The sequence below is a fragment of the Channa argus genome, chromosome 13 (genome assembly GCF_033026475.1).
Source record: "Channa argus isolate prfri chromosome 13, Channa argus male v1.0, whole genome shotgun sequence".
Taxonomy (NCBI): domain Eukaryota; kingdom Metazoa; phylum Chordata; class Actinopteri; order Anabantiformes; family Channidae; genus Channa; species Channa argus.
Window position 1 is genome coordinate 14614534 of NC_090209.1, and position 14495 is coordinate 14629028.

A 14495-nucleotide genomic window follows, 5' to 3' on the forward strand; every position below is an offset into this window, starting at 1 on the left:
TGATTTGAGACATATGTTTTTATTATAAATATACAAAAAAAATCTAACTGATACAATCACTTGGTTAGTAAGAAAACACCATACTGCAGTCAAACCACTCAACCACATCAGTGATTAATCATTAAGAGTTAATAACAAACCTGGTGAGACAGATGTTAATGTTTTTTACTAAAGGGTATGTCAGCGTTTTCATAAAAAGTCTAATACAAGAGGAAAACTTTAAATAATAGATAAATATAGTATTAGCATTGGGGAAACTTATTTGAAAACTACCGTAGATCATTTTTATGTGCAAAATTTGTGGCAGCCACAAAGAGACCACAGCATGTTTAGGATCTTTTAGACACATTTAGGACACTGCATGAAGCTCTACTCAGCTTGGAATTTTTAGAAACATTTTTTAGAAAACAATTAAATATAAATTAAAGTGGCAAACCACCTTATTTTAAGTTTTAAATTAAAAGAAGAACGAGAAATGTGCTCATCTGGTACAGATAGGTCTGTGTTTTTTGCATAATGCCAACATACAATCTCACAGAGTCCAAAGGCTTAATAAATACAGAGATAAATAGAGAGGAGTAGCACCCATCCTACTCCACACACTGCAGTTATACCTGGCTCACAATTTCAGCTTCCTCTGCAACAAACCACTGGACTGGAGTCCCATCTGCAGCTCTCTGCAGAATCACGTTACCTGAACCCTGCAAGACAATCATGAAATCAGTGTTCACCTTGTGCATTCTAAATAAATATACTTTAATCAACTCACTCTTTCTGCTATAATATATATAATCAGTTAAAACATTCATTGTGCCTATTAATTAGTAATTTGAGTGTTTGCTGTTACATGATTGTAACCTGAATATTTTGGGGCTGTCAGTTGGACAAAACAAGATGTCTGAAAATGACTTTGGACTCTAGAAAACTGTTGTTGACACTTTATTTGGAGCCCTATTATGTGTTAAAACTTTAAAGATATATTTAATTACTCCTGTGTCATTCACAATTTCGATTATTGCTCTGAACTTGGCTTGTTACCAACCTCATTAAATGGAGGCAGGTGACGTGATGTGGGGGTCTTGACACTCAGAGGGTCCACAGAGCTTGGCCGTAACTTTTGCAGTTGGTTCCTCTGGTGCCAGGACTTCAGTTCCTCAGAGACAATCTCTCTGGGCATCAGCCGAATGGCGTGATTTGGGTACTCCTTCAGCGAGGGTGTTCGCACCAGCCTAGTGTAAGGTGGAGGAGGCTTTAAGATTCTCCTTGGGGACAATCCTCCCTCCAGCCACTGTCTTTGTGGAGGGCCACGTGCCACAGCAGAAGGGGACAGGAAGCACTTCTCCATGTCTAAGTCTTGAGGGGAGAGGGGGCCGTCTTCTGCTGTGGCTTTGGTGCTTGGGTCAGGCTGAGACTTGCTAGAGTTCTTGTGTGAGCTGGAAAAGTTGGAGAATGCTTTCTTCTGTGCTCCAAAGTGGAATCCGTAAGGTGGAGGACAGAGCTTTGGGATTTCAGTGGGCAGATCTCTGCCAGGAGAGCTGATGTAAGAGGAGGACGAGTGCTCCGAGCTGCTGTCCTCAGAACTGGACTGGTATGGACGCAGAGGAGAGTACTCTGGAGAATGCATCATAAAGTCAGCAACAATGTGTCGCTGTGGCAGCCTGGCTCGCCCTTGACTATTCTCTGGGTTGAGGCCCTCCATGTCAGCAGATGGCTTACTTTTGGAAACTCTGAGGGGAAACATTGTACAAAACAATCAACTTATAAAATTAAATCACACATGTTTTTAGAATTTTTAAACATTACTTCGTTGATATAGCTGCCATGAATTTTTGGTGTACCTGAAGGACTGAGAGTACTGGCGGCGTATGTGCAGCTCTGGAGTGGAGGGGGCGCTGGTGGAGTGGTTGTTACGCAAAGCCGAGTTTCTGACAAACTGGGTGAGAGGAATTCTGCTGCTCTCAACAAACACCTGAGTTCCTGTTGGGCTGCTGCACACAACAAACAAACGAGGGACAACATGAGACATGCAGCATGCTGAGCTCATAAAAAGTCAGTGGCAGGAACGAGAGCAACATTAACAACTGAAAAGTAAAAAGTTAATATTACTGCACATTGCAATGGACGATATAACTGTGGGTGTTAGCATTGTGCGTCTGGGTATGAGAGAGTTGTTTTTGCTTAGCCTAAAAAAGATTTTGTAAACGGTGATTACATTTTTGAAGATAGCAAACAGGTCATTTGTTTGCATACCAACTGTTTTTTTTCCGCTCCTTTGTCTCCAATGGTCATGGTAACATTGTTATAATATTATATGTACATATTTATTTTTTGTTATGGTAAATCTTTATTCTAGTAAACTTCTAGCATCCACTACTGTTGTGTATTTGATAGGCTGTTAACATTTTGCAGACTTGTACCTGGACCTGCTGCTGCAAGGAGACTGTGATTTTGTGGCTTTCTGGTAAGGTTGGTCCAGATTGGACTCCTTCCATGGAGAGTTCTGGATGGGAGAGCGCTCATACGCCACACTGAGCTGGCTTGATGATGGCTGTGATGCATTCAGGGTCTTGGCTGACAGCTGTATGGGGTCTGAATAGGAAGTGCCTAACACTGAAGGAGGGACGGGGCGGGCTGAGTCCAAATCTGTGAATGGCCAGAGAATTCATACTTCCAGATGAGACAGGACTGCCACTTTGGTTTTGTTTTATTGTTTTTTTTAGACATTGAAAGGGTGATTCATCATTTTGTACTTAAGATACCTTAAATGCAGTTTGAGATCAGAAATAAAAAAGCCCTGTATCCACGAAATATAACAATGTAATCCCATAATATTAATACAAGTAAACATTCTCCATAATGAGTGGCTTTGCTGCTTTCACTGAAGTGCTGAGTATTTTTTAAATGTTTTTTTATTTACATATTAAAATCAAAGCATGTTCGAGATGATAAGGCTTATATGTAAATGTACTCCTTACTCACCATCATCCAGAGCCACCACATCAGACACGGAGCTATCATCAGACATGCAAAGACCTGCATACAGAAAACAAACATTTTAGATGAGAGCATCAAACCCACTCTGCCTTCAGGAGTGTAGTGCACAGTCTGGCCAGTAGGCAGCAGCAGCACAGTCCCTAACCTTTGTTTTGGCTGGAGGAGATGTTGATGCATGGTGAGTTACACTCGCTCTTGATCCTGTGCTGGAACACAGCTTCCTGCAGATCCTTCACTTTCTTCTCCTCCCTCTTACACTGTTGTAAGCGGCTCTTCTTCTGTGGTTTACTGAGGTTCTCCTCCAGAGACAGCTTGCGGGCTGCCTCATAAATCTGCCGCTGTAGAGCCAAGTCAGTTTCCAGCGCCTGCAGCTCAGAATCCTACAACAAACAAAATTTTTGACATTTAGTTGTAGGCGATTAATCACAGTCCATTTAGTTCTCTCGTTTTCCCCAAAACATTGTAAACACTGATTGTGTCCCGCACCTCTTTATGCAGTTGGATTAAACCTTGGTCCAACTTGAAGGAGGCGCCAATCCTCCTTCTTACCCGGGGATGTTTCTCATCAGGCATCAGAGGGTAGTCTGAGGGCAGTGTGCCAGTCAGTTCCTGTAAATACAATATAAAACTCTTTATCACTAAAAATGTAAAATGTTCCTTATTACTAAAAACACACACACACACACACACATATATATATATATATATATATATATATATATTTTTTTTTTTTTTGCCTATATAATGTCAGTCTGTGATCTAGAAGGGTTCATACCGCCTCTCTGATGCACAGCTTCCTGAGCTCTAGCAGGCAGAGCTCCAGACGCTCCTCTAGAGACTGTTGCTTCAGCTTCAGGGCTCTGGTGTTTAGGTCCTTTACTGGGGACGTGGGGCTATCTGGACCTGCAGGCACAGAATATCAAATTAAGTTTGACTTATCAGCATCTAATATTTTTCAGTACGTTTATAAGCCTATTGTGCACTCTTCACTTAAAACACTGGGTCTTTTACAGCACCTTATATTTTACTGTTCCACAGTAGTAAAACTAATTGTTGTGCTGTTTTCACTTGCCTCCATGCTGAGGTGTAATGTCTAGACTTTATCTGATACTTGTTTTGACTGTGTATATTCTTTCTTGTGAATTATTTTGAATTAGGAATAATACAGATAGTCTACTGTGAATACTCCAGCATTTACAGAGCAAAAACAGCCAAGCCTTTATTAAAGATTCGGGAAGTGTGATGTGACTCTTTTGTCAGCATTACGTCAGCACTGTTATGTCATGAAAGGGTCTTACTTTTTCAGCCAACACAACAAAAAACGAAATGCTTTTTCTAGTTAAAACTGACATTGTTTTTTCAATACTGATGTATTTCTCTTTCTCTGTAATTTTTTTCTCATCTTAAGTCAGTTCTTAATGTCTTCAATTTTCGTTATTATCATTGTCTATTGTAAACTTTTTTGATCCTTCTGGTTTTTATTTTCTTTACTCATCGTTCCTCTAAGTACATCTTTAAAATAACTAACGTTGAAAATGTTTGTTTCTGATTTATATAGACTAGTTGGTAAAATCATTTCAATTTAATGTTGATTATGCAACATTTGCATGAAGTATTTAGGAATCTGATGCTGTTTCGTTTTGATACTTTATTTCATATTCCTCTAATAATTCTTACCAGAGTGCAAGATAATTCCACTGTCATTGTCACTGATGTCCTCTTTACTCTCGACGGTTGTCATCTTAAATTTCTGTTTTGAAATACCTGTTAAAATAGGGAGAATTTGTTTAGATTAGGTAAATTAGATTCTTTAGATGAATACGGATTCTCCTGGTGTTTTTCTACCACATGGCCCCTTTCATGCTTGCTCCTGCTGCTTTACTTAACAAAAGTGAATGACTGGCGAGTGTCCTTTCACACACTTATCCATGCAGCTCTCCATCTCACTCCTCCTCCACCCCTTTCCTTCTCCCATATCACAAAAGATTTAGACCCCCATGGCTGACTCGGCACATGTGTGGGGTTAATCCAAATCATGGTGCCATGGTGACGGGGCACGGTTTAGCTGACTAGGGGAGCGTGTCACCATGAGGCGTGTCAAAGGGCGTTTAAAGAGCCTAGACCCAAAAACTAAAGCAGATGGCAGAAGGAATTACCCCACTCGTGGACTGCACCTGTTCCCTTGACCCACCCCTCCCTCAGCTCCAATTCAACCAGTGTCTCTTGGGGCTTAGAAGTGCAAGAATGCCTCAATGCTGGGCTTTTCCACACAGCATTAGATCACAGGTTTCCTGCTGACTGCTATGCAACAATGCCCATTTCACTTACACACTTTCACGAACAGGCAAGCACAATTCATCTTTATGGGCTGCTCTATTCTTGGGTTGTTTTGCACCAAACATTTTACTTTCAATAAATAAAAAACACAGCAAGAAGAGCAAAACAATGACAACTAACTGGAAATAACATTTGGAGAAGTAACTTGAGGCTTTCAAAACCCGGCCAAGAGATCGGGTAAATTGCCCCAGGAAAAGAGAGAACCTAGAACAAAGTGCTGCCTTTAGTTTCTCCAATTTTAGGTCAAATATTTTTTTCAGTATCTCACATGTTTCCCACCACACTTCTTTAAACAGTCCAGAAAATCACCAAGATACTAATTCGATTAAAGGATGCAATTGTTTTGCTTACTTCAAACACATGAATAAGTATGCTGCTGTGCATAATCTTTAACTCCTGTCTCATCCTTTTTGTTTGAAGATTGGTATCAGGTCTTTTCCTGTAGAGATCAGTAAGACCCAGGGTCCATGTTGATGAAAGCTTCCTCTAACAGGATATTATTTTGTATCCCATAGGCCTGACCCATTCAACAAAGCAACTCATGTGAAATGACGCAGCTATGAGCAGCCGGTAGCACTATGAGGCACAGCCAGGCAGCTCGAGTCAGTAAAACAACACAGCAACAAAAGCTCTGTATCCACCAACCAGCCTATAATTTGCTGTGGGTGCGATATCTGCTGACAGCTCTGGTTCAGAGCTGAGCAGCATTGTTGGGCCAATACCCAGACAGGGCTGCAGAAAGAAGTGGGAAAAAGGATCAGGCTTGCCCTGTGCCGGCCCGCAGTAGTCTCAGGCACAAGGCTCCACGCAGCAGCAATCACAAACTAATGATGTCAACAGGAATCCAGCCTGGTAATGAGAGACAGGCAGCGTAATGCGGGATTTACCCACTTACACCCCATAACTCTCTCAAGATTGTCACAAGAATCTGTGGTCAGAGGTCTAGGCTGAGTGGGTGGGTGAGTCAGTTTGGGTAAAACAGCACATTTCACTTAAAGTTGCAGCTTATTGCTAACATGCCATCTGTCAAGGCTTTCATAAGAACCTGAAGATGTGGGAGTGTTGAACAGATGTGTTAATGTGTAGAAAGCAAAAAAAACAATACTTCTCTGGATCTTGTGTAAAGGTGACTGGGGGCCATTTCCTTAGGGGGGCCACCACTGATAGGAAAGTCTCCACTGGGCAGACTTGATTGAAGTAGTCAGAACATTTTAATTGAGACTAGTGTGTGATCACTGCTAATGGCGACTCTTTAGGAAAACAACAGGGATAGGAGCTGATCATCCCATACTCGCTGCTCACTAGACTGTGACAGTGTAACATCTACAGAAGTGAATGTTTATGGCAAGAGATTATGATGTGGATTCACTGTCTCCCAGACCTCCCCCGCCACCCTTTCCCATGAGCCTTTGGAGCTGTGATGTCCTGGAACACCGCCACCACTGCCGTGCTCATTACCACTGTGGTCGACACTGAAATCACCAACAGGGAACAGCCTCGCAGAGGAAACAGTGAGGGATGCCTGGAACCAGACCAAGGCCTGTCTGAACCCTGTAATTAAGATTCTCCACTGAATGCTGATACTATGGAAGAAACCAAACGACTTTGCAGCATGCCTTATTTCAAAGTCTGATGAAAAGCCAAAATCCATTCAGCAAAATGGATCCACTTTATACACCATGTGGGCTCCTGGAAGAAAAGCGCATCAATGTGGGGGAGCGATAGGAGAGAGTGTTGTATTACGAAACACGTCACTGGAGTGGGATACTTGTCTTGTGCTGAGTAAGGAAATTCCATAGACAGCAGCAAAATGCAGACAGGAGGCTCTGATAAGTTTAAATACCCTAGTTGTGCAAAGCCTTTATTAAAGATTCAAGAAGTGTGATGTGACTCTTTTGTCAGTGTTATGTCAGGTCAACACTGTTAAGTCACGAAAGGGTCTTACTTTTTCAGCCAACACAATGCAGGGGTAATAAGCACTACTGCCTTTCACTGGAGGCCATATGTTAGCCAGACACAGCAGCTCTGTCACAACCCAATGACAACGTAAATACAGGAGGCCAGAAGAAATGCTCCATTGTTCTCCAGAGGCTGAAGTGCTGGCCAGGGATCGTGACACCTTGTCCCTCTGAATCATCATCTCTGAGGCCTCTGAATGGAGATTCACACTCATCTCAGGCCAATTGGCAGTACGCAGTTACAGCTTTATACACAAACAAAGACAAAAGGAGTGGGGGACTCCAGAGTGACACACAGAGGTGTTGTCTTTAGCACCCCAACAGCACTGCATGTCTGTCAACATGTGGACTGTAGGATATTGTGTTTATTCTGCTGCTGTGGGCATGAATATTTTCAACCAACCAGCTTGGTGCCCCAAACAAATCCTGTGGTGTTGTTTATCTGTGAAAGCAACCCATTCATATTCATGGTACAATACAGAGCAGGTGATTACACTGCAGACTGTTATTAAAAACAGTCTTCTACCAAAACTGTGTTGTGTTCATTTTTCATAACAATGCGACTGATAATTGACTGATTATATGGGGTGGGTTAATTATTCTTCTTTGACGGTTTAGTAACGGACACAAAAGCATTATAAGGGTGTTAGGAAAAGCTAATCAGATACTTTACTCAGGTAAAAACACACTATAAAACTTTTTACTGAAGTAAATGTATTGTAGTAATGCACCAAATTAAAGTTAGTCTGTTAAACGACAAGTAAGTGCAGCTGTCAAAAAATGCAAAGAAGTACAAAAATAATACAACAATAATAATGTACAATGATTCAATGTGAACTATAGTTGTAATATTTATGACTGTAGTTAAATAAAGAAATAGAATAAATAATACTTAGTTATAAGTGGTAACTAAGTCTAGCCTGAGTACTGATGACCACTTTTACGTGTATCTCTTCACTTTGCACCCAGAACATTTGTACGTTTAGTCAAGTACATTTCGGAATGCAGGACTTTTACTTGGAATGCAGTGGTTTATCCTGTGGCATTTATATGTGTACCTGAAAAAAATGATCCAACTATTTCTTCTTTATACCTAGTAACTAGTTACATTAAAGTTCTGACGATTCTTGAAGGCTTATGATAAAGACATGTTTCTTAGAAGTGTTTGTATTTTAGGGGAACGGCAGAATTTCTTAAGTTGATTTCTTAACGTTTACAAGCGGAACAATACCGCCTCATGCACTTCATCCTAGAACAATACAGACGAAGCTGCTCAGCCCCTGCTCGATTTTCCCTTAAAATCGTACATTTAACCTGAAGTAAATCTTTGGTACTTACCTTTCAGTGTCTTATCTGCTCCACTACAGCATCCTTGTCTGAGTTGTTCAAACTTTCTCTGGTAAGATGTGAGAGCAGCGTTTGGGACATCTGTTGCAGTCAATCCATTTTATCGACGAGTGGGGGAAAAACCTTAGTAATAATTTAAAAACTATCCAATTACTCGCTGATGACTTCTCATTTTATTTGCTTCTGATTTATGCATGTTAATAAATAATCTCTCACAAATTATTTGTTTTATTAAATTACGTTTGCTAGTGTACTGGTCCGTTTTTATTTGTCGGTTATCTCCCCGGACTCTTATGAAATGGTTTCGTCCAACGCTGCAGACTTTCCAGACACGCTCTGCATCTTGACACAGAACGCGGCTCGCTGAGGAGGCTTTTAATTTGAAAAGTAGCCTAAAAGTTGAATGGCGAGTCAAGTTAGGGATACAATAAACGAACCAGGACGAATGGCACAGCAGACTTTTCTGCATTAGCATAATTTTACATCCTTAGCCTATTTAATATACTTTAATTGGGATCAAAACGTCAGTTGGTGAGGTCTTCGTAATGGATTAAAAATTTCAATGAAATACAGAAGTGTCGAACTGGACATTCTGTATCTTTACATAATTTCCAGTGTTGTGCACAAAGTAATATTAGAGATCAGGGAAGACATTTCCCCATTTAAATAGGCCGAATGACAGATTAGAAATTAAGATTATCCTCTTTTTTAAAAAAAAATATATATAATCCATTTACTTATCCCCACTGTTTTTTTGTTCCATTTTTATAAGATCTTTGTGTAGTTTCACAGTTTCACTGTTATTCTTTCCCAAAGCAACCTGTTCACCACTGGTGAATTTCTACACTGTGATATTGATGACTACAGTATTTCTAAGCACTAATTAATAATTAGATGAGATTTGAATTCTTCTTCCACCCTTGTTTGTCTGTAGCACTTGGGTTCTATGTACCTGAATGTCTCAGTGCCATAACCATGCCTGTGGTTATTCCTAGTCTTTGTATACTGAAAAGGCTGCTCCAGATGGCCTGTGCTTTTTTCTCTCGACCCATGATGGAATGAAAAGATCGGCTAATTAAACAAAGTCCCATAGCCTTGTGAAAGAACCGTGTCAGCCCTCTGGTAGAAGAACTGCACGCAAATCAATCACCAGTGCTTTGAAATACATCCAATAAAACAACACATCTCTCCAAACCATAGAGGCTTTAATTCCATGGGAGACAGACACAAATCAAAAGTCATGACAGAAACTAATAAACATACTTGTATATTTGCACACTGGGTGATTTCAATTAATAAAAACATTTCTGTTGTCATTGTTACCCTAACCCCTTTACTGATGTGGCCCTTCCAGTGAATAAATGATTAACATTGGTTGCTTTATACAGGAAGAAACATGAAAAATTTATTTGGAAAAAAAAGAATATATATATATATATATATATATATATATATATATATATATATATATATATATATATATATATATATATATATATATATATATATATATATATATATCCACAAATATCCAAATATCCACTAATACAGTAGAAACTGTATTAGTTTCCCCTTAACGAAAAGTAATTAAAATGGTTGGAATAAAAAAACGAACACTTTTGCTCCCCCTTCAGAAACAAACCTTTTAAAGAAAAAAGTTTTAAAAAGAATTTCTACATATGGATTATGTGTTTCCTGTATTGACTCGTTACATAAATTCTTATGTTTCAAAATGTAGTTTAAAATCGGTTGATTTTTTGGTATGTAACTCAACAGACAGTGAACATAAAGATAGGGCCACTATGGTGAGAGGCTGCAGGGGATGATAGGAGCCATACGGGGTTTCACTGCTCAAATGTCTGTGTGCGCCTCAGGTTGTCCTTCACACGGACAAACTCTGGGATCTTCTGCTGGTTCTCCCGCCTCCTGATTTCCTCCTGTTCATACTGTAAAAATGAAAGAAAAGTCAGTCATTCACAACTCCTCCGCTGCACAGTTAGAACCAAAAGCAAGTAAATCTATGAACCTTTAATAATGAAATGCTGTTTCAAAAAATTTATTTAGCCTGAAGAGTTGAGGCCATAAACATAATTTAGAGCTGTTAAAAACTTGCAAAACATAAAAAGAAATGTCAGTATTGGCAAAAAAATACTACTTAGATCATTTACTTAGGTAAAAATAACAAACTGAAAATGTAAAAATACAAAAGAAACATCCTTATCAAGTAATAAAATGTGTTTTAAGTATCAAAAGTACTAATTTTTTACTAAAATGGCCCCTGTGACAGATAATTAGATGAATAATAATTAGATACTCATGCATCAGTGTAAGAGTACCATTTAATATTCAGCTTGTTGGTAGAGGACGGCCTCTTCTTAAAGATGTTAAACATGATGTTGCATGAAATAATTAATGAGTTGTGTTTTTCTCTAGTCTTTGCTTAGCTATAAAATATATAACTATTTGACTGCTCTGAGGCCTGAAGAGGTTTTTGCATAAAACCATCTGAGAAGTGTTTTTTTAACAACTCACTAACATTTGAGAGTTTACAAGCTTTTAAATTCTTCCTTTTAAAATGCCTCTTTTAAGTTTATTGTGTTTTATAACGTAAAATTTTAATCTCAAAGTTAACCACTTTCTACTGTAATTAATAGTGAAGTCACTAATATTGATAGTCTGACACATAGGTAGTGACATAGTACAAGTATTAAACGCAATATTCCTCCCTTAAAGGCAAAATGGAAGTATAGAAGAAAAGTACTTTAAAATTGCACTTACCTAAGTACAGTACTAAATGTACCTATACTTTAATTTTCTTGCATTTTTATAAAATCTGTCAAAAATGTCATAGGTGTTTCTTATCTTCTCCTGACCTCTTGCAGCTTTTGCTGCCTCTTACGGAGCTCTGTCTCCAGATCTGAGGGTCGGCGTTGAGCCATTTCCTCCTCCTTGGTCAGCTCCAGTCTGCGCTGTTCCAACACTCGCTTCAGCTCCGGCTTCTCCTCCAGCAGTAAGCCCCTGCACAGTTAGTCATAGTCACACAAGTTACAAAAATATAAAAACAAAATCCACCCCGTTTCCTGCTCTGTTACAAATGTTGACAAGATCTAGTGTACCGTTTATGGCTGAGTAGCAGCTCCCGGTGCAGGTTCTGATAGCTCGGTGTCTCCACTGAGGAGCCATTCAGCCTCCTGGGCTGGACAATTTCATCATTGCTGCAGTCAGCTGTGGACTGACGAGACAGTGGCAAGTGGCCAACAGAGCTCTCTGAGGAACACAAAGCTAATATCACTGTCTGTTCACGTGCATTATCATCTTATTTAATCTCATCAATTATAATTACATGAGTAAAGCTAATCTCAAAATATAGAAAACACTCGACACTCTACACTGGAATTGAGTATTTGTATATTATCTGTGGTTTGATTCACAAGGTCAATAGGTCAAATAAATCAAAGACTACAAAAATATATTGTCTATGACTGTTAAGACAATTACCTAAGTACTTTGTGATAAATCACACAAAACTCTGTCATTCTGTAATAGTGAAATACTGTAAAATTAAACTAATGTTTATGGATAAGTACATGCAATTCTATAAAACTAATTCAAATCAATTAATGAATTAAATTAGAATCCACTGTAGTATCAGTCAGTCATACCTTTCTTGAGTGGTCCATATGCTGATTTCTGTCCAATTAGACAAGTGTGACAGAAGACAAACAAACAGAGCATTTTTACAGTCACACTCTGCTGTATCGAAACTTGTGGCTCAAAACATCTAATTCATTTTAATCTTCACTTGATTGGACAGAGGGTATAATGAAATAAAGGCCGTAAAGGATCATGCCTGCTGTGTTGCTTAAACAGGTTAGCTGTGTTTACTTGGAGCAAACAGGTTTCACTAAATGTCGACTGCAGTCAGGTGTTAGCAAACCTGGCGTCCAATGAATAAAATGAGATTGAAGATGTGCTTGACTTGACTTACAAACTTGACTTACAAAAACACTTAAACAGCGTTCAAACAGAATCAGTCAATGTGAGCCACCCCTCTCAAAGGAGATATTTTAGAAGGCCAATATGATCAGTTGTTAAATTCTTTTTCATGCTAAAGTATCCATGTTTCTTATTCTGACAGCTTACCACACAGGAAAAAACTTAACACAGCATCCTTTTAAAACACAACCAGAATGAAACCTCAGCCACAGTGAAACCAGCCAACCAGGCACCGTACAGTTACTTTGGTCTGTACTTGGGATTGAGCCTTTTTTTCCTCCTCCTGTCATCAAAATAAGCCTTCAGATCCTGTTCGTCCTTGGGTCCCTGTAGAGAGGTTGAGCTGGGAGACAACCTGGTGAGTGTCTGGCCTGATGGAAGCCATTGTTCAAGCTAAGGCCTGTGGAGCTGGTCTGATCCCAGCAAAATCAGTTCACCTTGGCTCCTCTCTTTCTTTCTATCTCAAACACGTTGAACAATCTTGTTACAAGTAGACAGTCACATCACTAGATGGATTTAAGTGTTTCGAGTGAGTGTGCAATAGTAGCTAGATTAAACATTTATTTTTGGCCCCATAGTTCATTAATCTGTGTGTTGGTGTTGTCGATTTGCTTTCAAGATAACTGTATTTATCAAGAAACTTTTGACTACAACTCAAGCATTTTGTTTTTCAGGTTATTGTTTCTGACTGAATTATCTCAACCCTCACATGACATTATTACATAATCTATTCTATCATGTCAATACCACGAAACTTGGATAAATCGTTCTCTATTACAATATTGTTGTTGCTTTGTAAGTTTTCATAAGTGACGTGAGTGTTTAAGTATGCACAAAAGCAGACAATGTTACATGAGGTTTAGGTAATGTAAAGATAACTTTAGTACTATTACAACTAACAATGTGAGGAATTTGCCATAGTGCACACAATGTGCAACACAGACATAAAAACACTAAGTACAACACATCAGTAACAATGTATATATAAACAACACATTTACATTAATGTAAAATTAAAGCCAAAAATGAGTACAGGAGGTCTACAATCCAAAGCTTAATTAAATGAAATATATTAGTAATACACAAATCATAAAACCAACTAAAAACACAAAGTGACTTAAATGTTGGAGGTTTATTAGATAGCCTCAGTAAATGTTCTTCTCCTCAGATTTATACACAAAATATACACATTAATAAGTCATATGTTTTATATCTTTAAATATGGATATAAATCTTTGGTGCCAACACAAACTAAACTGCTCAGCTAACTGTGTTTTCATAATGTAAAGGACTATAATAAAGCGGCTGGGCATCAGATTTAAATCAATTGTCCTACTGTAATTTGCAGGAACATTCTAGACTGTCCCAGTGACATTATCCTGTAAGAAGGCATGTGCTTATACTTTTGTTAATAATCTAAATAAAACAAAGATGGATAAAGAGTATATGCACATACAGAATCCAAAAATACACCATAGCTGTAAAAACTCACTGTCAGTACAATTGCAGACTGACTAAGATAAACCTTAGACAGATCACCAGATATTGACCTCTCAGTCACCAGACAGGAGTAAAGATTTCTGAAAACATGCAAGAACTCACTTTTTTCACAGTTAACCCCTCCATGGCAGGATGGTGGAGGTCCCAAAACAGTGTTTCTGTTTTAGTCCATTGTTAAAAAAATCTCAACTTCTTGTGTAGTCTGTCTTTTGTCTGTATCTTTTCTCCATCCAAATCGCACATACTGATGCTGAGGAATGATCCTCAGGCTCAATGTGCCACCTAGCAATGGTCAGTAGTGGTAGTAGACACGGAAATCTTATTACGCTATTCAAGATTACCTCACAACCCCCACAGGACATA

At 38.9% G+C, this 14495-nt stretch overlaps 2 protein-coding genes across 2 annotated transcripts; both read right to left on the reverse strand.

The window, feature by feature from the left end:
- Window positions 1–8736, reverse strand: inavaa (innate immunity activator a; the record flags this gene model as incomplete). The annotated part of the gene is made up of 10 exons (XM_067526286.1): window positions 1–701; window positions 1043–1727; window positions 1839–1988; window positions 2418–2643; window positions 2980–3033; window positions 3140–3374; window positions 3481–3603; window positions 3770–3897; window positions 4672–4758; window positions 8628–8736. Coding segments are annotated over 10 exons (1890 nt in total), but the record flags the coding sequence as incomplete, so codon positions are not given.
- A 1427-nt stretch (window positions 8737–10163) lies between these two features.
- zgc:195245 (uncharacterized protein LOC565483 homolog) lies at window positions 10164–14362 on the reverse strand. The gene is given in 5 exon segments (XM_067527849.1): window positions 10164–10582; window positions 11510–11654; window positions 11753–11861; window positions 14235–14281; window positions 14283–14362. Coding segments are annotated over 5 exon segments (483 nt in total). The 3' UTR covers window positions 10164–10480.
- Between the last annotated feature and the right edge of the window lie 133 nt (window positions 14363–14495).